Below are 25,219 nucleotides of genomic sequence, written 5' to 3'. Positions count from 1 at the left end.
TTCGCTCCCACGCGGCCGCAGAGCCAGTACCCATCCACTGTGGAGTCCCCCAAGGCTCTGGTGTTTCACCTACACTTTATAACATATTTACATCTCCTCTTTGACTGACTTGATAACCTGGGTGTCACCTACACAAACTATGCAGATGACACTCCGGTTCTCATCACCCTCTGGTTTCTCCGAGACTCTGAAAAGCTAAAGATCTATCGTGAAATACAGGCTTGGATGGCCAAACAGCCTGTGCTTAAATGACAAGACAGAGCTCTTGATGGTCGGCACCCAAGCCAGTCTTAATAAAATCGACCAAAGGTACAATTCCTTTAACCTTGATGGCAATATCAAAGTTGCCACAGAAGTTAAAACCCTTAGTATCTTAGATTCCACCCTCTCACTTAAAAGAACCCCTCCGCTTCCACCACTGTCTACATCAACAAACTAATCCACGCATTCAAACCTTTTCTGTCCACAAATGGCTACATCACGCTAGCCAGGGCCTTGCTTTTGTCCAAACTGGACCATTGTAACACCCTATTCCTAGGCTTCTCTGAGCATCAACTGAATAGATTTAAAGTTCTTCAGAGCACCCTTCGCTGTGCCTTGAACTTACCTCGCTCTAGCCACATCTCGTCCATCAGACGACTCTCTGGCTACAGTACGTGACAGAATTAAACTTTGCACACTTGTCATTACTCACAAATGTTTGGCCAACACAGCCCCCCAATATTTGTCAGACAAATTCTCAAGGCACCAATTCTCCAGACCCATCAAATCTACTTACCAGCACTGCCTCAATATACCAAGTATAAACTGAAAACAGCAGGCGGGGGTCGAGTTTCCCAGTGCTTTCAGTCAAATGTTGGAATTCCCTCCCAACAGCTACCAGAGTCGAACCCTCTTTTTGGTTTTTCAGATTTTCTGGTTTATTGATTCTATGCAATTTGGAAATTTAGGGATGCGTTGTATCAGGATTCACTTTGATGGCCAAATGTGATCTGATTAATTCAATATATGCTGCTATGACTTCAGTTGATTCTATCCAGAGACGATGGAGCAGCCTAGATTTTCTGCGTTCTTTTGGGGAGATCATAGACTATTCCAGGAGTTGGATTGGGGAGAGTTGACATGATTTTCAAAGCTGTTATTGTTGTCAGCGAGCATTGCATGACAAGAGCAGTACAAGGTGCCACACCACCTGCTGTGTGGGGGCATCCAAAACCAGACAGTTATTCCAGGGAGTGTGGTGTAAACTGCCTTACCCGGCCTCCACATTACCTACTCGACCAGACGTGCAGGAAGCTATACGTTTTAAGATCTCAGCACATGTGACCATACCAACGGCCAATGTGTTAGCAATGACTGATATGATCGAGAACTGTCACAATGAACAAATCTGAAGACCATACCTGGACGATTGGCTGATCAGGACACAATCTCCCAAACAAGCACGAACATCTCTGCATCACCTGCCACTCTCCACATACTGGGCTTCTCCTTCAATTACAAGAAGTCCCATATGACACCATCTCAGACTGCAGTTCATCGGAGCAGTCTTGGATGCATCCTTGGGAAAAGCAACCTTTTGGAGCTGAGGCCGATCAAACTCGCGCTGATGGCCTTTCTGCCCTCTGTACAGGGAAAGAATATCCTGATGGACACCCCACTGGCCATGTACTACTTCAACAAAAGACGTAGATTCACTACCACTGTGCAGAGGCATGGCAGCTCTGGTTCTGGGCAATTGAAGGAATCTCCCTATCTGCAGTTAACCTGGGCGGAAAGGGGAACACTGGAGGGGGCGCTCTGAGCAGGCAGAGCAGTCACCCACAAGTCATAACTAGCTCAGACCTTCACCCTTTGGGAAACCCCTTAAGTGGATCTGTTCGTGACCAGTGTCCAAGGAACTCTTCTCTCTCCCCCTGCCCCCTTCTCCCAAGAGGAACTCTAGGAGATATGGTCATAGTGGACTGGGAGCTTCCACCATGTGAGTCATAACTTGATCAGGTTGAGAGTTTGGGATATCCATGGTCCTCATTGCTCCAGATTGGGCCTGGTGGACGTGGTACCCGGACCTTCTGGACATGTCCATTTTCCCCTCCAATACATATTCTGCCAATGGAGGACCTTGTCTCATGAGAGGGTCGTGTTCTCCATCCAGAGGTCAAGACACTCACTTCATGCATGGTTTCTGAGAGGTTGATATAAGGATTGGGACCTTCCAGATGATATGGAGATCTGGCCGAAAGCAAGAAGGCCAGCAACAACAAAATCCTTGTACCGTTGCTGTTGGAACAAATTCTGCAGCTGGTGTAGGGAAAAGGTATGGACCCTTTTATGTGCAGTAAATCTATTGTGGCCTTTTTGTTACATTTGGCCAATCTTGGGCGCCAGATTGGGACCATCAAACAATACTTGGCAGTGCTTTCAATCTTCAAGCGCACGTCAGAGGAGGTATCGCTCTTCAAAGATACCATTAGTCATACAATTTCTAAAGGGGCTTACTAACTTGTTCCCTCCATTTTCATTTCAGGTTCCGATTTGGGACTTTAATCTTCGAATATTTATGTGAATTCCTTTTGAGCCACTCATTGGTGTTCATTAAGATTGCTGAATTTCAGGCCTTATCTTGTAAGCCTCATGTGCTACTTTTTGTTTTTGTTTTCAAGGACAGGGTAGTAAAAGTCGAACTAACTTTTCTGGCAAAAATTGGATCAGATTTTTTTATCCCAGAAAATTGTTACCAACTTTTTATCCACCTCCACATCCTGGAAAGGATGTGAAAAGGCTGCATAGACTTGATCCAAAACGAGCTCTTAGCTTTTACATCTCTAGGATGGCTAAGTTACGTCAAGATGACTCAATGTTTTTTTAAAAACATTTTTTTGGTGGTCTCAGCAGTTACATTGGCACCCAATTAACAGTATACAGTCGCATATACAACAAGATTACCATTGAATGTTTAACAATCTGTCATTTACATGGTGGTTTCGTAGTCTGAAAGCATATCGCAGAGGTATGCCCTGAAGGGGCCCCAGATGTCCTTGGGCCTACTCATACTTGGTTGAGTCAGTACATACTGCTCCTCGCATTCATTAATGTAGGTTAACTCACGCAGGAAAGTGTCCATGGTAGGGGTGTTCGGGCTCTTCCACGCTTTCAGTATACATCTCTTGGCTATGACACATTGAACAGCCTTCTGATTTTCTCGAACATTTACCAATATCACCAAACAGATATTTTTGTGGGGTGAATTGTGGGGGGGGGATCTGTGTAATTTCAGTTAGCATATCTGCAACCCTCTCCCAGAACCGTGCGACAGCTGGACACTCCCAATACATATGATAGGATCCCGCTGCCGGGGACCCACACTTAGGGCAGTTGCCTGGGTCGTCGGACATAAATGAAGCAATTCTGGCGGGGGCATAGTGCAGTCGGTTTAGGATTTTAAACTGTATTTGGCGCAGTCCCGCATTAAGGGACACTCTCCGTGAGTGCGCAGTATCTTGCCCACTTATCTTCAGGTTTTGGCAGTTTCATATCTGCTTCCCATTTCTCCTTCACCTGATTGGTCGTAGAGGAGTGAATCGTTATTATCTTGTAAAGTTTGGAAATTCCCAGTCCACCCTGTGTTGTGATCAGCTGTACGCACGGGTGGGAAGGGGGGGTTCATCAGGGAAGGATGGCCAGCGTGCTTGATATGCGGATCTCATTCGGTAGTACTGTAGTGTCCGAGTTGCCCACCTCCCATACCCCTCATGAACACAGCCAGGGTCACGAATTTTCCCTCTATGTACATGTCTCCCACTTTCATCTGTGTTCGGGTCCCAAGTTTCCTGTATACTGGTGTCAAATGTGGGGGGGGGGGAGGTTGGGGGATTTCGGGGTTATACGGGATCTCTATTTTCAGTTTTTTATATATAGCTCCCGAGGCTTTTACCGTGCAGCTCACAGGTTCAAATTCACAAGAGTCCTTATGTCGAGCGCTGAAGATGACCGACCTAATGTTGGTGGGCATCGTGGTGTATTCCATTCGCGTGTGAGGTGAGTTGTCCGTTTATCGTACCAGTACCTTGCAAACTGTGCCTGTGCCACCGTGAAATAAAGCTGTCTGGTGCAGCTATACCCCCCGTTTCGTATGGTTCTGTCATTCTCTCCCAGCTGATACTAGCCGTCTTCCAGTTCCAAAGAAACAACACCACCATGGATCGAAGCCGGGAGAACTCCCTCCCCAGCCATATAGTGATATTTACAAATAGATATAGCAATTTTGGAAGCACAATCATTTTAAGAATGGCAATCCTACCGTGTAATTAAATTGGGAGATGCCTCCAAACCTGCAGTTTAGTGTTAAGTGTTTGTAGTGCCCGATCATGATTATCGGCGTATAAGGTTTGTCTATTGCTAGAAACCAGTACCCCAAGGTATCTGATGTCGTGTTCATTTGAGGCCGCACATTTGAGCTGGGCATTTTGTGGAGGGGGTGAGCGGGAATACTTCTGATTTGGCACTGTTAACCGTATATCCCGAGTACTCTGCAAATTCGTTGATGTCTGTCATGATAGGGACAATGTTTTTGTCGGGTTCACGGACATAAAGCAGCGTATCATCCACGTATAATATTTGGGTGGCTCCTTTCAGCGTTATGCCTCTGTTATGTCTTAAACGTATTGCCGCCGCCATGGGTTCAATTGTCAGGGCAAAGAGGATAGGGGAGAAGGGACACCCCTTCCTAGCTTGAACAATTCAGATATAGTCCTATTCGTGCATACTTTCGCGCATGGAGCTGTATAAAGCAGTTTGACATATTGGATGAAATGCGGACCCACCTCGAACCCCTCCAATACCTGAAAAAGGTACTCCCAGGAGACTGAATCAAACGCTTTCTCGGCTTCAAGGGATATCGCTACTGCTTGCTTGGATTAATCTGTGACATTATGCTGAATAGCCTGCGTAGGTTTAAGGCAGTGGATCTTTGGGGAATAAACCCCCTTTGATCCGTGTGTACTTGTATTGGCGTTACGGGTAGCATGCGGTTCGTCAATACTTTCGCAAAAATCTTGGCATCCACATTTATCAGGGACAGGGGTCTATAGGATGACATATCCTGTGGCCGGCGTCGGGGTTTGGGCAGCACTGAAATTATGGCCTTGCGCATAGATTGTGGCAAAATGTGTTTACCCAGGGCCTCTCCTCACACTTCCAGCAAAACGGGGACCAATTCTTCCCGGAATTCCTTAAAATTCCACTCCAAGGCCGTCCGACCCTGGCGCTTTGCCAGACGCAAGCCCCTTGATTGCCTCGGTGAGCTCCTCTGCCGCGACAGGTTGCTCCAATATTAGTTTATTTTCTTCTGTAAGTTTAGGGAGGTCCAATGTAGCAAGGTAGTTTTTGATCTCATCAGGGGATTTCCTATCTTTATTCTCATATAGTGTTTTGTAAAAATCAACAAATTCATTGTTTATTCCCTGCTCGCTTGTTCTTATCACGTTTTGTGTCGTGTGAATTGATGCGATCGGGGCCATTTGTTTTTCATGCTTAAACAAATCGGCCAGCATTTTCCCTGCTTTATGCCCTTCCCCGTATCTGCGAGCCCTTGCAGGGGCTGCTATATATTGTACTTCCCTTACTGCCAGCCGGTCAAATTCCCTAAAATTTGTATATTTCAGCTAGGGTGTCTCCACCATGCGTCCGGCTGTAAACTTCCTCTAGTACGTTCAGTTCCTTCTCCACCCTCTTCAGGTCCCGTCGTACCTCCCTTAGAAGGCCCGTAGTTTTAGATATCGGGGCCCCTCTCGCCCAGACTTTAAATGCTTCCCAAACCGACGAGATGTGGTCAACAGACCCGATGTCTGCAAAGAAATTGGCAATTTCTGTGTAGGGTTTCAGCAACGTTTGGGTCTTTTAATATATCTCTAGGCATTCTCAATCTCCTAGTCGGCCTAGGGGCATCTCCCAGAGTAATTTCCAGTGGCACCGGGGAATGATCAGATAGTGTGCAGGGAAAGATTTCGCAATTCTGTAGGGAGTGTGTTGTATTTGAGGGGACGAACCAATAGTCATGTACAGAAGAGTAGAACGTGTAACGCTTGCTTGTTGGGTGGAGCACTCACCAGGCATCCAGCATGGTTAGTTGCTGGATGATCTGCTTCAAAGCTAGCGCTGTCCTGGAAGGTGGCCTGATTGCCTTGGCGGATCTGTCCAGAGTCTGGTCGAGCACCACATTAAAGTCCCCTCCCCATAGTATAGTTGCCGCTTCGTGCTTAACAAGGATCTCAAGTATGTGTAAGTAGAAGTCCGGGTCATCGAGATTGGGGCCATAGGTGTTCACCAGGGTTGTTTCCCCGCAATTTCCCCCCAGACCAACACATCTGCCCATCGGGTCCACAAGGTGGCCCTTGTCTATGAAACCTAGTGATTTGTGAATAAGGGTGCATACCCCTCTGGACTGCGAGGAAGAATTTGTGTAGTAGCGCTGTTTGCCCCATTTCGCCAGTATTTTCTCATTAACCGAGCCCTGTGCATGCGTTTCTTGCAACATTAAAATGTGGGGCCCATGTCTGGTGACATAATTACCAACCTTCCTGGCCTTCATTGGGTTATTTAGGCCTCGAACATTCCATGACATTAGTTTAATCTTCAACCCGTCACCCATTTTCTATATATAAACATTGCAATGTATTATAACAACCATAAATGCACGAGTGACCAGAACTAGGGTAGCACCAGTACCTGCGAGACCCTATTTCAACAAACCCCAGCAACCTTCAACGGTGCAAACTCTCCTCCCAGACTTGAACTCGTCCGGTTGGTTATCACAACAAAAAAAAAAATCCCCTTTCGCCCTGTCCCACCCTCCACCCACATCTGCCCCAACTCGACGATGGACCCAGATAACTGATTGGAACATTCCTGAGGGTGCTTTGTTGCCATCCAATGGGCAGCCATCTGGTCTCCCACATGGGAGACTCTACGGCCCGATAACATCGGATCTTAGTCCAGTACAGCTGTGTTGACTTTGCGGAAAGAAAAGCATGTTACTGCTGCAAAGGAGGCGCAATTCATCGGATCTTCTCTGCCTCCGGCCGGGTCTTACATTTGGGTCCCTTACGCGATCTCTGGGGGGCAGTGGAATGGAGACCTCCACGTATGCCATTGCCTCTGTAGGGTTTTCAAAAAAATGGGCCCTGCCTCCATGTTGGATTCTCATTTTCGCAGGGAAAATTAAAGCATAAGGCGTGTTGCGGAGTCGTAACTGTTTCTTGACCAACTCATAGGATCTACGTTGTGTTTGTATGTTCGCAGAAAAGTCTGGATATATGGATCCTGTTTTCTTCATGGTGCAGTGTACCTTTTTCCCCCTGGCCAGACGGAGTATCGTGTCCCTGTCCCTATAATTCAGGAGACGTGCAATAATGGTTCGGGGTGGAGCGCCCAGCTTGGGGGTTGGTGCGAGGGTGCGATGAGCTCTTTCAACGAGGAAATGGTTTGAAAGGGATTCTTCCACCTGCCTTTCCATGGAGCCTTGCCAAACGTCTCCGCCACCCCAACATTACGGATATTCCTGCAGGACCTGGATTCGAGATCCTCGCACTTGTTCCGAGTCTTGCGTAGCTCCGTCTGAAGTAGGGCTATATCGGGGCCATGGTGCGAAAAGCACATCTTCATTTACTTATCCTGTTTTCTGATTCCGAGATGCGTGCGCTTTCCTTTTCCACCCACGCTTTCAAGGATCCAATCGTCGCCACTGTCATCCAGTTTTACGTTGACGGCCAGGAACCCATTCTGCAAAATTGTTGCTAGGCGGTCCAAGGGATCTGTCTCGATTTTCCAGTGTTTGTTGCCCCTCCTGTTGTCACCTGCGGCTGGGAGCTGGCGAAGGAGTCCATTGGGCCGGTCTTTCTGCCCCCTGTGGCCTTCTTCTCAGTGCGGCCCATTAGGCAAAGTGACCACCTGCAGAGTGGATTGTGCTCTCCCACGTGAATGGAAACGCTGGCCCTGCGTTCAGTTATTGCCCACTGTGGCTACAATGGGGTTTAGCAGTGCAGCCCTTGCCCTGATCCCACAGCCAGGGTGCGCCGCAGTACAGGCAGGAAACTGGGCCTTTGTTGCTATGGGCGAAAGATCTTCACTGCAGGGGCCTAGTTATGGAACTACACAGCTCCGGCGTATGCACGGGCATTGGCCTCAGGGTATGCCGTCCATATTGTCACTACATGATTCCCTGGAGCAAGTGGCGGCCAGATGTTTGCTCCGGCCTGTCTCCTCGCTTCCCTGTGATCCTGGAGTGGTGTCTTTTCACTGTTGCCAGCCTGTCTCCAATATCTCCCCGCCAATCGCGCCCCCAGCTCTCAGCACTTATATGCCTGAATTTCTGGTGTCTTCTGAAGGAGTTCAGCAGGTGTGGAGGCTGGCACTCCAGCAATTTGTGTCTATTTGCAGTAGTCTGGCCGTGTCACAGTGCACCTGGAGGATCCAGTGCTAATTTATCTGGTGTGCTTCCCTGTCTGAAGGAACGTGACTGTACAGTTCTCTAAGTTGGTGAGGTACTCTGTGTGTTAAGCAAATTTCACACCCTGCGGCCAGCCACGCACCCTGCCTCTCCTCCGAGCCGCCGCCAATGCAGGGAGGCCTCAGTCTCGATGCGTTTACTCCCCATGCCCTGGAGATCCAGGCTGGGCCTTCTCGCGCTATGTGCTTTGCAGCCCGCAGCGGCCGCCGTATCGCAGGGTGTCTCGCCTCCCCTTAGTGTTGGCCGCTTGATGTCACAGGGCTCCCGGCGCCCCCCGCCTCCCACAGCGGCCCACTTACTTCACCAGCACGCCTCCACTGGACTTCTGCCGCAGGGGTCCGGGGCACGCGCTGCAATCCCGGCCGTCTTCAGGCACTCTGTGGGGGCCCTCTCAGAACCCGATGTGGAGGGAGCTGCTTAACACAGTACCGCCCCCCTAGCAGCGCTCGTATGTTGGTAGACCGCACTCCCAAGCAACCCCACCCGGCTCGCGCGGGAGCGGCGTGGAGCCTAGCAGTGGTGACACCTCGGCTCCCTCGGCTCCCTCGGCTCCCTCGGCTCCCTCGGCTCCCTCGGCTCCCTCGGCTCCCTCGGCTCCCTCGGCTCCCTCGGCTCCCTCGGCTCCCTCGGCTCCCTCGGCTCCCTCGGCTCCCTCGGCTCCCTCGGCTCCCTCAACCAATATCTCCTCAATCCCAGTGTCGGCGAGCTCCGTTTTTCTAAGGGGCACTTCCTGGGGTCCTCCTTCACAGTATTTTGTAAATATTTTCCGAGCAGCTGCTGACTGGAAGGATATTCGGGGTAACAGGATTTCGCCGGAGCTCTCCACCTAGGCGGCCATCTTCGACATGTGCAACAGCGCCCCCCTAACTCAACATTTTTGTTGAGTATACAGGTCACAAACCTTGTCTAGATTATATGTGGCTTTATGGAATACTACAGATTGGCTGAGAAAGATCCCCCAGACTGCCTCGGGGCTCATTCCACAAGGGGCATGGCAACATCTTCTGCTTTACAAGAGGGGATGCCAATACATATTTGTGGGACAGCCACATGGTCTTCCATTCACACTTTTACTAAACATTATTATCTGGATTCATCCTCGTGCCAGGAAGGAGGATCTGGTAAGGCAGTTTAACACCATATGACAAATCAAGAAGACTGCTGAAATTCTTACTCCCTCCTTCAAATTTGACACTGCTTTGGAAGTCTATCAAAAGATGAGAATACCTGGGAGTACACCAGCCATTCAAAAAACAAGTTACTTACCCCATGTAACATTCTTTCAATTGGGTGTTGCTTCCACGTATTCCCCATCGTCCCTTCCATATTTCCGTGAATTACACTTACGCGCTTTCATAGTATTGCACTGCCATGGGCACACTAATGCCGGCAATTCTGCAAGAAGGGCATAAAAACTGAACTGTAGCCAACTGGCACTGCGCATGCTAAATGTACCAGTGATTAACTCCCTCGTGGGCCTCCGTCTGTCAACATCGCGTCAACTGCATAGACACACTGCGCCCTCTGCTGGAAGAAAGAAAACCAAATTCAGAAGGAGACTAATATATGAAAAGATGAGAAATATGTGGGAATAACATCCAATCGAAAAACGTTACCTGGGGCAAGTAACTTGTTTTTTGCAAGCAGGTTCTGGGAATCTAGATCTCTGGGGCACACCTGTACATTCCCATGGGAAACTGTGCCTACATTGCCTTCCTGCCAATTCCTCTAGTGCCCATTGTGCACGCTGGGCAGCAAACAGCCCTGCAAAATGATCTCATATCCCCGGCATGGGCTAAACTGATATGGGCACCCGGTCTTCATCAAGATGTCTGCAGTGGACCCCCTTTGCCTCGGAATCTACCCACTGCTAACAATACAGCAAGGCCTGATAAACCATCACGACCCGGCACATATTGCTCGGGATTATTCCTGAACACTGCAAATCTGACCATTTTAAAGAAAAGGAAACGTTTCACACTGTGGTATGGCAGAGGGCTCCTGAACCTGGGATTGGTGTTGTAGTTGTTGCCTTGTGTTGGTCAGCAAGCATTTTCATGCTTCAGTGATCCTACAGACAATAGCTTGTTGAAGGTACTCTTGCGTTCATTTCTGCCATTGGTGACCAATACTGATGTGGGAATTTAACAGGTTTGATGGATGTCATTAATTATGCTACCGTATGAGCTGCTACCTAAATGTGACCCATCTTTCTTGGAAAGTTGCCTTACTTATAGCCATCACGTCCAGGACAGGGTAGATCTCCAGCCACACGCTAGATTTCTCCCTAAAGTAATTGCCGAGTTGAGGATCTATTGGTTTTCTTTGCGAACCACACCACTCTAGCAGAACGGACCTTGCATTCTTTGGACTTGATATGTATGTCAGTTTTACATGCAAAACCTGGTTTCTTTAAGAATGTCTGATAGTTGTTATTTTGGTGGTCCTTCAAAAGGACCAGCCTTGTTGAAGCATTCCATGAGATGCTAAGCCATACAGTTGCAGGCTTGGTGAAGGCACACTCAAGCAGGGCATAGTTCCAACAGTGGCGGTCCATGTCTGCATAGCCTTGAGTCGTCTCACAAGCAGGAACATGGAGGTCTCTCCACACTTTTGCTAGATACTATCTTGGACGGTTCAAGACTAAATCGGGGGCTGGCCAGGCAGCGCTGCAACATCGTTATTTTTTTAAAGCGAAGTGCAGCATTTTCCCCACCATTCCCAACACTTTTTTGCCAGCACATGCCTTGGTTTATGTAGGTTTATAAAGTCACTTGGTAGGGAAATATGGCCACGTGCATGCTCCTACTGTGTGGTACTCTATTAGAGCATGTGAATCTATGAGCCTTGGTTTCTTTCATAGATTCACATGATCCCCACCTGCCTCTTGCAAGGCTGAAGCTCCCTGCAAAAATAGCCCCATGACTGAGGGTTCAATCTGAAGATGCTGCCTGTTATGGAGGCAAAACCTGTGCAAGTCGTTGGAGGTGTCACAAAGGTCCAGCAATTCACATTATGTATGCAATGTATTGCTACGACATATAATCTGTACCAGGAAATAATTCAAGTATGTGAATCTATGCAAGATGCTCATGCTGGAGAACTACAGCGAAGGGTAACTGATACTTAGTCACCATAGTGACTACCTGATCACCATACTCCTAGTCACCATTAAAATATCTTGAAACTGCATTCAAACAGCATTCAAATAAGTGTAGGGTTGACCTGTGAGCCTGGCTGAATCTGTGCTAGATGTGACCGCATGCTTGTACAGCACAAGGTGTTCTTATTTACTTCTCTGCATCTTGGTCTAGCCCTGCACCTATATGGTACTATAGCCCACAAGTATGTAGGAACTGGGGCAATGGACTGAGTGCCATATTGATTATGGTTATTTAACCGATTGAATTTCTGCAAGCCATGCCCTGATTGCCATGTATGCCATTTAAACACCTTTTTAAATCTCTTGCAGGTCTACGAAGACACACTTGAAGGAGTGTACAGGTCGCTTAAATTGAAACTACACATGTCCGTTATTAATCATGCCCAGTTCTGGGACTTGGCCAAAGTTCAGATGACCAGAGTTTGCAAGCTTGAAGAGACGGCTGCTAACTATGTCAATTGGAGACTGATCGATTCCTTGCCAACTTACAGGTAGGTTTAGAGTGCTGCCATGGTGTGTACAGGCTTTCTTTTTGTTGAAGATTGGTGTTGAATACAGCTTTAAGATTCTTTATAGTATTGATAAAATACAAATCGATAGATATATCATTAGCATGTCAGTCTGATAGCACTGTAATCAGATATTCTCAAACACCACAGTATCAAAACCTTGATCACATTCCCCTGACCTTTTTTGTCAGATTAACCAGTGTTTTGTCACGAGTTCTTGAGTTATAACATGGCTGGGGGGAAAAAGGAAATCTCATTGCACATATTGCTTGCTCTGTGCTGCTCAGAAGTTGCTGCTTTCCTTGGCATGGTGTATGACTTACTTTCCAGGTGGTGTTACAGCAAGCTAGAATATCGCTGTCTCTAGATTTGTACCACTTAAGATACTCGGCAATGGTCTTTCCTTGTCTAACATGCATTGCATAGTTAGTATAGTGCATGATGTGTATACGGAAAGTGTTGCACAAGAAAAATGTAATATTTTCTAATTATTCAATATAGTACAATCATATAAAGCGGGGAACCTGCAACAAAGTCCTTATATGAATACATTCTTTAGAGTGGACGCAGCAATGTCAAAATATATTCACATCTGCAAGTGGCAAACCATTCTACTTTATGTGAAAATGTGCCAAAAAGAACTCGAGCATCCAAACTTCTCACTTCATATATCATATGGAATAAATCTTGCTATTAAATAGTATTCCATTGCATAGTCCAAATTAGATGTTAATCTTCTGACCAGTTGCAAGGTATCGTGGCTAATTCATGCTATGTCTTGCTCAGGGATGCGTATCTACAAAGTTATGTTTAATTACTGTACAAAGGTAGCTTCTGTACACTTTTGTAGGCTTTACATATAGGCTGTATTGTCAGTTTCTTAAAGCTGTTAAAATAGAGGAACTCATTGGGCCCATCACCCAGGCTGTCTTCACTTCAACTGCCACTGTGCAGAACCTTAACATGCACTCACTAACATTCCAAATTAGCACTCCAACATTCTCAGCTCATGCATACTCTGTCAAGCACTATTCAACATATCTCCTTCCCTTACAACAAGCACACCCAACTGCACATTACAACACATCTCCCTTTCATATGGATACACAACATACACACTCTCACAACAACATTGCACCTTTGGAGAGGGTGTGCTACTCTGAGAAACTTGTGGGATTGACCCTTTATCAACTGGGAAAATACTTCCCAGGCACGACCTCCCCATTATTTGCATGATGCAGAATAATCCCGTAGGGAGGCATGACCTTCCCTATGCATCTATGGATTCCACCAATTCCCATCTATCTCTAGTGGATGATACTATTCCCACTACTCCTAAATGGTGGCAGGCACTATTGCCTTTATGGGAAGATACTGTTCCCACGGGAACATTCTATTCCCGCTCTCCTTGGCGGCGGCAGGCATGACCTACCTCTCGCCTCGAGACATTGCCATTCTTTTATACATATTGCCTCTGTGGGAAAATATGATTCCCTCAGAAAATTAGTATTCCCTCTTCTAATGGTTGCAGGCATGACCTCTGCAGTTCCACTTGGGGAAGGTGTGATCAGCCCATATTCTTCAGTGGGGTCCCATTTTATCACTATGGGAACTAACAACCCCATCCTCTCTTGTGGAAGGCTTATCCTTCCTCTACCACTGGCATAAGGCGTGACCTCTTAACATACCAGGGTCTCCACACTAATTGATCAGTGTCACTTCAAACAGAATTTCACATGGAACTCCTAAAAGCATTGTTGTGCTTAACATCACAACACACATCAGACTAAATACTGTAAATAATTTCACTGCTAAAAGTCAATGTTTCTTCTTGCAACTTAAATCCTCTAAGTTATCTCTAGCCCACTCACACAGGCTCTCGCTTCTTGCCATTCCAGGCACACATCATGCACTTCCAATTGTCCCTCTTAAGACAGTAACTGTATTCCTATAAAGTCCATAAGAGACAATAGGTACCTGCAAATCCTAAAAGATATACTACATTGCAGCATACATTAATGAATTCTCCTTCACAAACATGCCGCCCTAGCATTCATACCTTACATGCATGACTATTCTAGCCAGCACAGTGGCATTTCATAAACCATGTCATACATTGTTAAAAATGAATTGCCAAATAAAAGGATACACCTCTGACGGTACACTTCTCGTGTTCTTCACAGCTTTCTCCATCCATCCAAACATCCCTTTGAGAAGTTGAGTGAATCACCATGCGCCATAATTCATACATGGACAATGACTTCTTCAATCCCTATGCTGCTGCTACAATGTGACCTTCGGATTCACATAATTTAAATCAATAAACTTGCTGGGAACTGTCCCTGCAACTCTTATCGAAGCAACATTTTCATTTTTCTCCTTTCTGCATCTGCGGAGCACTTTCCCTTTACTCCGTTCGTCTCTGTCCATTTCCCATTTTCATCCTGGTTCCGACGCTATGTACACAACGCAGATGAGGGTCCCTTCCTAATATGCTGTCAAATCATCCTGTATTAATGCTGTTTGCTTCCTTATCACACGTACTGCGATGTTCAGAAACTGCCTTGGTAACATCGGGCTTTCCTCTGGAGCTTACAATGGCATTCCAACTCTCGCCATCACCTGTTGCTCCCAGTGTGACGTCATCAGTCTTCAGACGGCTTCGGAGAATAACACATATCCTGCTCCCAACCGTCACCCAGCTGAAATAATTTGCCCTTCACGCCAGCTTACCAGGTGACTTTTTTCCTGGCAGATGTACTGAACGCCTCAACCTTTAGTACATACACATGTGAATCTAAGTTCTTGATTACCTGGCATCAACATCGTATTCCTCATGCACATATTTCAGTATGCTCGAGGTAACCTAAATTTCACCCAAAAGCTTCACTTCAGCACGTGACATTGGGCACGTCTCCTCTTCGTATCTGTGCCCCCTCTCTACCTTCCCTTCAAGAAGATATGCAGTCCATATGGGTAGCTATTCCAGACCTAAACCTCCTTTCCTTTTCTCTTGGGCACTGGGCTTGAACCGATTTCTCTTGCATGCTCTTAGATTTTCCTAATTCATCTTGTGACGGATGCTAGGGCGGATGCCCATCCTTTGTTTTGAGTGTTGGACCACTAGTGCTTTTACTGCGATTCCCTTTCGGACCGGGCGCTTCAACGTCGTTTAGAGCGGTGGGAGGTGTTTCAGCGCACACCACTTACGCACTTTCAAGCTTTCATCGACTATGAAACGCCCGGTGACTTCTTTACTTTTCAGAGCACCCTGGCTGGGGCACTCCTTCCCGGGGTCTTCCCGGTCAGGGAGGAGCGTCAAAAGCTGTTACCAGGGCTTGCCCTGACGTGCCTTTTAGGCCTAAAGTGTACCGTAAAGGGCCTATTGACCTCTGATTACAATGCAAGGCCCCTCCTATGGGGGCTGTTTGTGGGCCAAGTTCTACTGAGGTGGCGGGTACCACAGCTTGCTTCGAGGTTTCCTTATCTGGGGCTTCCCGTAAAGACACTGGGGTACGCCCTGAGGCCTCCGTTGAGGTTTTCTGTACCAAACTAATGTTAGAGGCCCTTCGTGAAAGGGCTTTTATCAGGCTCTGTTCTGAGGTCCCTCGCTGGAAGCTAAGGTGACCGACAGTTCTGAGAGGCCTGTTAAGGTCTTGTCGGTGAGGTATGCTCGTCGCTCCCGCTCAAGCGCTGACGTCAGTTCTGTTGAGGGGGCACGGAGTGAGGTCTCTGACCGGAATTCTTCTGTTACCGACGTTGCCAAGGTCTTTCCGTTGAAGGCTATTCTGGCTGATGGCATGTCTCAAACATTCTAGGCCACGCAGTACCGGCTCAGCCGAGGTTCCTTGTGGCAAGGCTATAAGATGAAGACTGCTGACCCATCTGTTGAGACCCCTGTCTCACTCCCACACGTGTCGGAGTTCACCTCAGGTGTTGAGAAAATGGCGGCTGCTCCCGCCAAGACTACGGCGGCCATTTTGGATACCTCCCTTACAACTACACCATCGGCGCTGGGTGGGAGCAGCTTTTCAGGAGAACAGTTTTCCTTGTGCGCATCCTTTTCGTCCAGTATGACGAATGCTCGGATGCCACTACTGCACAACATCCCGCTTCCTGTGGCATCTGCGCCCTTGATCTATGTTGACACCAGTGGAGAAGTGTCCTCTTAGCAACCCTCTCCGTTACGCTCATGGGGCCTCCAGTCATGCCTGAAACGTCGGTGGAGGACGCTTTTCGATAAATTTCAAAAGCTAATGCACTCCGACCCCATGAAGGAGTATTTTCGAGGTTTGTTTAGGGAGATATGACCTCCTGCGCCGTCTGTACCAGTTGTGGCACCGGTGATCCCGCCAGCGCCTCCTTTGCTGGCCGGGCCTCCACTGGCTGTCCCTCCCTTGCCTCCACTGTCTCCACTGGACAAATCTTCAGCAGGGCCAGATGCGACGCAGCATGATCCGGATGTGTCGGACGACACACAGGGGATCGGGACAGCGAGGACCAGCCCTGCTCGGTTAGAGCCTTTCACGACCAGGTGCTGGACATGTCTTTTGGATGTTCCAGTAACCGAGGCACCCGCTCACAGGAAGGGGTGTTTTTGGGGGCGTTCACCTTGGTTTATAGTCCTAATGTCGACAACAAAAATGTCGACAGTCAAAATGTCGGAAAAAAAATGTCGGAAAAAAAGTCGACTTTTTTTTTCAATGCATTTTTTTTTTTAAATGGGGGGGGGGGGGTTCCCCCCACACCCCTTTTTTAAATTTTTTTTTTAATTTTTCCCTTTTTTTTAACTCCCGAACCCCTAAAATATATAATTAAAAAAACAAAAGTCGACATTTTTTTGTCGACATTTTTTTTCCATATTATGACTGTCCATCGTTCACCTTCTCTCCTTTGGCGCATACCGGCTTGTTCTTGCAGAAGGACGTTTTATGGACTGCCCTATAGGGAACTCTGGAGATTTCCCGATGGGGCTCTGCACCCTGGGCCTCTTGTGTTATTTCCAAATTATCTCATAGTAAAAGCATTGGGCTTGCTGACAATGTGTCATATGGGGCCACTTTGAAAATTATTTCCATGGCCTCTTTTGGTCCATAGTAATTATTTCCAGGGCCTCTTTTTAATTCCAAGTCCACCCCTGCGCTCGTTCTAGGCTCCATGCTTTGGAAGAAGTGCCCTTAGCGTCGTGTCCGCCCCCTCCGACACGGTGGTGGCTGCTGCTACATTACAATTCAGACCTGCCTCGTCTTCTACAGCGGCAACGTAGGTTCTGGCCAAAGAGGACGGGCTTCTTGACTCTTTGGGAAGATTTTTGCTAATTCCGCCCTGCAGTTGCGTCAAGCTAATGTGGAACTGGCATTAGCGGGGGCGAATATGAACATATGGAAGTTTGAGGAATTCATTCCACTAATAAACTAGAGGATTTTAAAGTGGGATTGTCAGATGCCAGGGTCCTGGCGCAGGATATGCTGGAGGCTGCGGCGCATTATGTTGACACCTCGGCCCGGGGCCTTATGCTTGGCGTGGACACCTAATCGGGCTTGGCTGCACGCTACCAAGTGCTCTAAAGAGGTGCAGGATAAAGTTCTGGACCTGCCTTTTGATGGCAAGGAGATTTTTCATTCAATGACAGATGTTGAACTGACTAAGACTAAGGACAGCACCCAGACCTTGTCTTTTCCTGGTCTGCCTTTCAGGGCACAGAGCTTCTTCGCAGCCTTGGCCTTCCTCTGGTTTTACAGGATTTCTGGATCGGAAGGATCGATACTCCATCAGGAAATTCCTGCCGACTGCAGCAACCGGGCCGGTTTTTCTCCTGTTCCTCAGCCTCCTTCAGGTTGCGCCGCCAACGATGAACCAACTAAATGAAGTTTCTGTGTTTGCACGAGACGCCGGGGAGGGGGCGCATTGCGTCTCACTGGGAGGCGTGGCATGCTATCACTGAGGACCGGTGGGTCTTGTCAGTCGCTCGGTTGGGCTTCCACTTGCTCAACCCCCCCCCCCACCTCCCCAAATCTTCAATCCTCCCCCTAGGGGAGCGAGGGGAGGGCTTCTACTACCGGCTGTTTATGGTGCCCAAATCAACCAGGCTGACCCGCGCACCATCCTAGACCTTTCCCAGTTCAATCTATCTACCCCAAGAGAAATTCAAGATCACGCCCTGTCAGATAAAATCCTCCTTGACAGAAGGGTGATTGGCTCAGCATGGTGGACCTTGAGGATGCTTACATGCATATTCTGATTTTGAGTCTGTATGGGAAATAGCACAGTTTTTCCTTGTGGGAGGAGCATTTCCAGTTCAGAGTGCTCCAGTTTGGCCTCAGCTCGGCACCGCGTGTCTTTACGAAGATGTCTGTTATCGCAGCTGATTTTCAGCTTCAGGGTATTCATGTGTATCCGTATTTGGGCAATTGGCTGCTGCGCAGTCCTTGTCCTCAACCAGCCTTGAGCAACCTTCAGTCTCTCCTCCAGCTCCTGTTCCATCTTGGGCTGTCGGTGAACTGGCGGAAATCCTCCATGACTGTCTCTCAGGACCTTATTTTCCTTGGTTTTTGTTGGAACACGATCGACTGCAGAGTATATCTGACCGGGGACAGAATGGCGGATCTGTTGGCCACATGTCAGATGTTTGCGCAGTCAGCATGTCGGCCTGGTGGTTCCAGAGGCTTCTGGGCCTCATGGCCTTGTGTGGTGGCTCTTCCTCTTGCTTGTCTCAAGATGAGGTGAACACAGATGGCTCTTCAGAGTTCTTGGCGCCAAGCAGTGGACCGAGACTCCAAAATGATTCCTGTTCCATCATTCATGAGAGCGGTCCTTGTGTGGTCGTCTCTCAGTAATGTGTCGGTGGGCGCGGCCTTTCAGGACCCCAGTCCGCTAGTGATAATCGCGACAGACACTTCCCTTCTGGGGTGGGGTGCGACATTGGACCTTCAGGTTTCCGATCTCTGGTCACCGCAGGACAAACGCCTTCATATAAATCACCTGGAGCTCCTGGTGCTCAAAGCGTTCCGGCCTGTCATTGTCAACAAAGTGGTCCGGATCCACACGGACAACGTGGTGTCCATGTTTTATATCAACAGGTAATGGGGTACCAAGTGCCCTCTTGTGTATCTCGCCATTCAGATGTGGGAATGGGCAGTTCAGCATGGCATCTGGCTGGTGGCAGTGCATATCCCGGGTCACCTGAATGTTACTGCAGATGACCTCAGCCGGCGTATAATGGTCAGCTACGAGTGGGAGCTGAACTCGGCGGTCCTCTTGCAAATCTTCCAGTGTTGGTGCACTCCAGAAGTGGACCTCTTTGCGACAGCATCAAACGGGAAACTTCCCCTGTATGCCTCCAGGAACGGTCTGGGAGCCTCCTCTCTGGGGGATGCCCTCAAAAGTCCCTGGCACAACATGAGGGCCTATGCTTTCCCGCCTCTGATTCATCGGATGGTTTGCAAGCTAAGGGGCACGGTGAGGTGTTTTTCTGCTCATAGCACCATGGTGGCTGCCCATGTTTTGGTTTTCAGAGCTTCAGCATCTGTCGGTTTGTGCACCGATCAGGCTTCCGTTGGTTCCCGACCTGCTTCACCAGAGATTGGCAGCTGTGGCACCCCTCCCCACAATCGTTCAGCTTGGCGGCATGGTGCCTGAATTCAGATCGCTAGAACACCTCAACTAACACCTCCTTGTCAGCTGATAACATGCACATTATTCAGGCGGCTAGGAAGTCCTCTACGAGATTTCCATACAGGAGCAAATGGCTTCGGTTCTGCCACTAGTGCTTAGCCAAACAGCTGGACCCCAGGGGGGGGGGGGGGGGGGCTACGATCGATGTGGTGCAGTCCTTGATCTCTCATCTAGCAGAATCTGGCATTCATGTCTTGTCATGCAGGACTTATTTTTCCGCGGTTGCCGCATACCTATCCACGGACCAGTGCTCTTTTTCTTGCTGTCAAATCCAGTGGTTAAAAGGCACTTTGCGGGTCTCATGCGTCTTTACCCTCCTGTTCGCAAACCGCATCCGACGTGGGATCTGAATGTAGTCCTTACGGCCTTGTGCCATAAGCCCTTTGAGCCAATGGCTAATGTAGACCTTAAGCACCTTTCGTGGAAAGTGTCCTTCTTGGTCACTGTGACGTGTGAATGAGCTCCAGGCCTTGTCAGTGGAGCAACACTTCCTGGTTTTTCATAAGGATGAGGTTGTCCTGAGGACGAATCCTTCTTTCCTTCAAAAAGTGGTCTGATTTTCATCTGAATCAATCTCTTTGCCTGTCTTTTTTTTTTTCCAGATCCAGCCTCAGAGGGTTTTGCATTACCTGGACGTTAAAGCTCTTAAGTTCTATCTGGACAGAACATCTGAATTTAGGTGTTCTTCCCAGCTCCTGGTGACCTTCGGTAATCCGCAGGGTAAACCAGCCTCTAAAGCGACTACCTCCAGATGGATTGCTGCCTATATTATGGAGTCTTGTGCTGTTCAGGGTCTTCAACCTCCAAAAGGGGTTCACGCACACCTGGTACGGGCAAGCAGCTGCTGTTGCCTTTCAAAAGTATGTCCCCTGGGAGACCATCCCGAAAGCAGCTACCTGGGCCTCCCCATGGGCTTTTTGTAAACACTACTGTTTGGATCTGAGCTCCAGGTCTGCTCAGTTTGGCCAGGCTGTGCTTAAACCTTTTCCAGTAAGGAGTTTTTCCGTCCACCTGTAATTCATGTAAGGAGTGCTTGGGAATCTCCCATAAGAGTGGAGAAAAGGGGAAGGGACGTAGTATAATGGGGTTACTCACCGTAGTGACACCTTACTCCTAGTCTATAGTCCCCTTTCCTCCATGAGCCCGCCTGCCCTCCCCTCTAATAAGGTTCCTCTATTATTGCTTAAAGGTCTCTGACCTGGCGATTGAAAATGACTGGGCGGGGTGCTGGGCGGAGCTAAGGAGGGCACTTTTGAAAAATGTGATGCTTTTTACAAAGTGCTCCGATCCTGTCCCACAGGACTGAGGAATGTCCCATAAGTATGGAGGAAAAGGGACTATGGCCTAGGAGTAAGGTGGTCACTACGGTGAGTATTCCTATCTACCCAAACAAATCTCATGAAACCAAACTGCAAGCAGAGCCTTCAAGTTTAGTGCGCTCCCTGATGTGTCTCGAGCATTTTGGAAAAATAACATAAAACAGACTGGTATTTGGGGGCGGGGGGCATGATCTTAAAATTATATATTTCATCTGGTTCTTACGATGTGCATTCATTACTTTAAGGAACAATTACATATGTAGACCTATATACTAGTCAAACAAATAGAAATGCTTCATGGGTGTGTCATGCAGCCATTTCTTAAATATACTAAACCTAAATAAGACTTGTACTGGCTGTAGTAGTGTATACCGGGTTCCATCTTAATGTATTCATTTTGAGGGGATACATTGAAGCTTTCAAATATCTAGCCTCATTGTTGGTGCATGACGAATGAAAATCACAGCACATGGCAATTAATCTTGTTCTGCTAACAGTGCCAAAAACGTACAGAGGAACCTTGTATAATATACTAGTTTTACCAAACCTTGAATTACCAGATGCACTTGACTTTAAACATGCATCATAAAGATGTTCAATGGCACATAGAAAATGGCCCAAAAGAACTTCAATCATGATTCCAATTGACTTAACCATGCTTAATGCTTTAGACTCAGCTGTTTTTGTAGGTCAATTTGCGGTCCACCACCCACAACCATTTTTTTCCTTGTTAACCAAAACGTGCCATTTTTTTGTCCCTTTTCCACAAAATGTGATACCAGATTCTAATCGTCGAACAATGTTTATCCAAATGTGAACGTGCCCGTTTGTTTTTCCTATATAATTTGCATCAGAGGCATTTAATAGCATACATGTTTTACATGTGGTGACTGCCTTCTGTTACCATCTTGTCTCTATATTCAAAGTGTTTCGAGAATTTGGATGCTATGCGGTGTCAACACATCGCATGTCCTCTAAATGTCATTCCACATTGAATAGTGGACAGATTTTCTAATAGCACAAGATGCTTGTACTAGTTTTTCTTTAAGACTGTTACTCTTTTTGAATGCAGATAAAGGTTTTGTAATAGTCGCTTGTTATGAAAGTGAAATTTTTAAAAACGTAATGGTATTACTGAATTTGATAAATGTAGTCGCAAGCTAGTTGTCATTTGGTTGGATTGGTGTAAGAGCATCTCTGTGGAATATAGTTCTCTGAACAATTCCAGAGGATATCCTCCATTTAAAAGTATTTTGCAAAACGTCTGGTTGTCTATTGGTCACTTATTCTTGTGCAAACATGCTGTAAGGTAAATTTCGTAACGCCTTGGAATGGTGACTCGTAAAGTGCGGTATTCTTATCAGTCTCTTTTCTGAAGAGGTCTAAATCAAGAGACCCTTAGTTGTGAGACTGGTAATGAGTGGTTTTTACTTAACTGCCAAGTGAGCATCCAATTACGGCCAGACTGTTGATCTATTGAAAAAACTGGTATACTTCGCGTTTCTTGCTCAGAATATGTCCTCCACATCTCTTGAAGAATATAGACTGACAGAAATGATGATTAGTTATTGGGTCATCTTATATAAGCCATGTATAATATGCTGAATTGGGGGGCAAATGGGCACATAACATATGGGAACATAATGTGGAGCATGGCGTTTCCATATAACGGTTGTGGAAAATAAAGACCACTTGATGCCTGTGGGTTGATTAACGCTTTTAGTCAAAGCAGTAAGCAAACTCATTACCTATGGCCACACGAGACTTCAACGCAAGTTTTATTTATTGTGCACCAGACCCGAGGGTATCGGGGCGCAGAGAAATACAAAAATATTTTCAGTTTAGGTTACAGTGCTGTACAACTGTATATTATAGGCAACAATACAGTAGATTTTTAGCTTGGGTTACAATGCTGTATAAATGTATACAATGAGGCTAGGGTTAGGTTACAGTGCTGTATAAGTATATACAATAGGATCGAGCTAATGAATCAAGAGTGACGGGAGATTAATGAGAGAGAGCAACAGATGTGCTGGCTGCTCTCTGTATAAAACAAGTGGCGAAATATGAGGTAGGGAAGAACTATTGGGCAGGATGTTGTGAAGATGTGACCGAATATACAGTAAAGGACACATGGAGCCGCCGGTGGCGCCCAGTTTTAGCAATCATTTTCTTTGATCAGTTCATGATGTTGCGTCTGAAATGAGGGTAGTTTGGTCTGTCCTTATGGCAGGTGGTAGGGAATTCCAAAGCTGAGCGGCTTTAACTGGGAAGCTGCATCCTCCAGTTTTAGAAAATTTAAACCTGGATACCGTAAGGGTGTTGGCGTTAGCTGTTCTTGTTGGACGGTTGGATGATTGTACATTCTCCCTCCATGGTCCAGGTATCTTATACACCTAGCACTACATGAGTGTCAATGGTAGTGGGGGAGGGAGGGGTCTGTCTTGGCAAGATCACCCCTTGCAACTCCGGTTGTAGAGTTTTTTTTTTTTTTTTTTTTTTTTATGCCAGCTGCATTCGGTAGCACTTGCTAGTACATCAGTAAAAGCACAAGGTAAGTCAATTCTTCAAGGTGATGGTACTCCCTAATGCTTCATACTCACCTCAAGCCATGTGAGAGGTGAGAGGTCTAGTAATGGGACGACATCTGCCAGCTAAAACAGCCTTTCAGGCAAAAGAGCAGAGAACGTGCTTAGCTATGCCAACACGCATATATGTTCCAAGCGTGAGCAGTGAATTCGAGCATTGCTTAATAATGGGTGAAGCGCCTCTGGAGCAGTGACAAGCGCAGTGAGGTTCATTGCATTGTGCAGCTAGAAGCAGTGGTTTAACAACGTATAACAAGCGGAAAATGCTGTTGCAAAATGGAGTACATATGATCATGCCTTTATTCATCCACAAAACGAATGCTTGGTCTTTGGAGATATTGGTATATAAAGGTTCAATGTCGACAGCTTAAAATCTGATGAGCATCATAACATGGTGTCAGGGAAAAAGTAAACCCATGTCATATCGGCACCGTTCTGAGGTTGATGCGTTCCTTAGCATGGTGTAAGGCAATTTAAAATCAGACTCTCGACTTCTACCACTGAAGATACTCTGCAATGGTCTAATCATGCTTTGCACAGTTACTACAGTGCATGTGCACACATTTGAGCCAGCACTGCTTCAGATTGCCATGCACTACATCTCCATCGTATACTGACCATTAACGCTCCTACTAACAAGTAAATGTTCTTTCGAAGGGATTGTGTCCTTTGACGTATTACTTATCTTAGATATCTCCTTCCAGCTCTGCTGGCCTCGGAACATTTTTCTCTAGAGGGCGCTGCGCGTCGACGTCCGCCACGTGGATGTCCCTCGACAGCCGCCGTATCGACGTCGTCATCCTGCCTATAAAGGCCGCGCGCAGCGTCCGTTGCTCAGTTCCGTTTTTCCGCACTTACTCAGTGCCTCGGAATACCGTTGCTCAGTTTCATAGACAATTTATCCTATTTACCTCGAGATATTCGATCCGTACTCGATGGCTTCCTCGTCGGAACCGACAACCCCTCGGTCCAGCTTCAAAAAATGCTGAGATTGTGGGGAAAAAGATGTCGCTGACTGACCCTCAGTTTGTCTGTGGTGTTTGGGAGCTGAACACCATTGTTCGGAGTGCGAGGACTGTATGTCCATGACAGCTAAGGCCCTGAAGGAGCGTAGGGGGAAGCTGGAGAAAGGTAAGACTTCAAAAGCTTCTTCTTCGACGAAGTCGAGACATTCGTCTCCTCGTCACCATTCGCGCTCCAGGTCTCGGAGTGGGTCCCATCACTCCTCGAGATCGAAGCACTCGAAGAGGAGACGTCTAAGATCCCCTTCTCCGTCCTCCTCTTCCTGTTTCTCCTAAGAGAATCCCTTGCCCCACGAAACATAGTTCCCGGGCTGAATGGGAGGAATTCCGCAAAAAATATGATGAGCGTCTTCGAGAAAGCGGCCTCGACCCCCTCGAAGACTGCCGAGAGCGATGCTCTGGTCGAAACACCCGAAAGTCAAAAACGCCGCAAGTTTC

At 47.3% G+C, this 25,219-nt stretch overlaps 1 protein-coding gene across 1 annotated transcript in view; it reads left to right on the top strand.

The window, feature by feature from the left end:
* Positions 1-25,219, top strand: part of LOC138453614 (uncharacterized) — a 308,890-nt gene that overhangs the window by 225,964 nt on the left and 57,707 nt on the right. The window contains exon 6 of the mRNA XM_069606623.1: positions 11,979-12,160. Within this exon, the coding sequence (XP_069462724.1) occupies positions 11,979-12,160 (182 nt within the window). The remainder of the gene's footprint in view (positions 1-11,978; positions 12,161-25,219) is intronic.

This window comes from Ambystoma mexicanum, chromosome 4p (genome assembly GCF_040938575.1).
Source record: "Ambystoma mexicanum isolate Mex_15411 chromosome 4p, UKY_AmexF1_1, whole genome shotgun sequence".
NCBI lineage: Eukaryota > Metazoa > Chordata > Amphibia > Caudata > Ambystomatidae > Ambystoma > Ambystoma mexicanum.
This window is presented reverse-complemented; position numbering and strand designations above follow the sequence as displayed.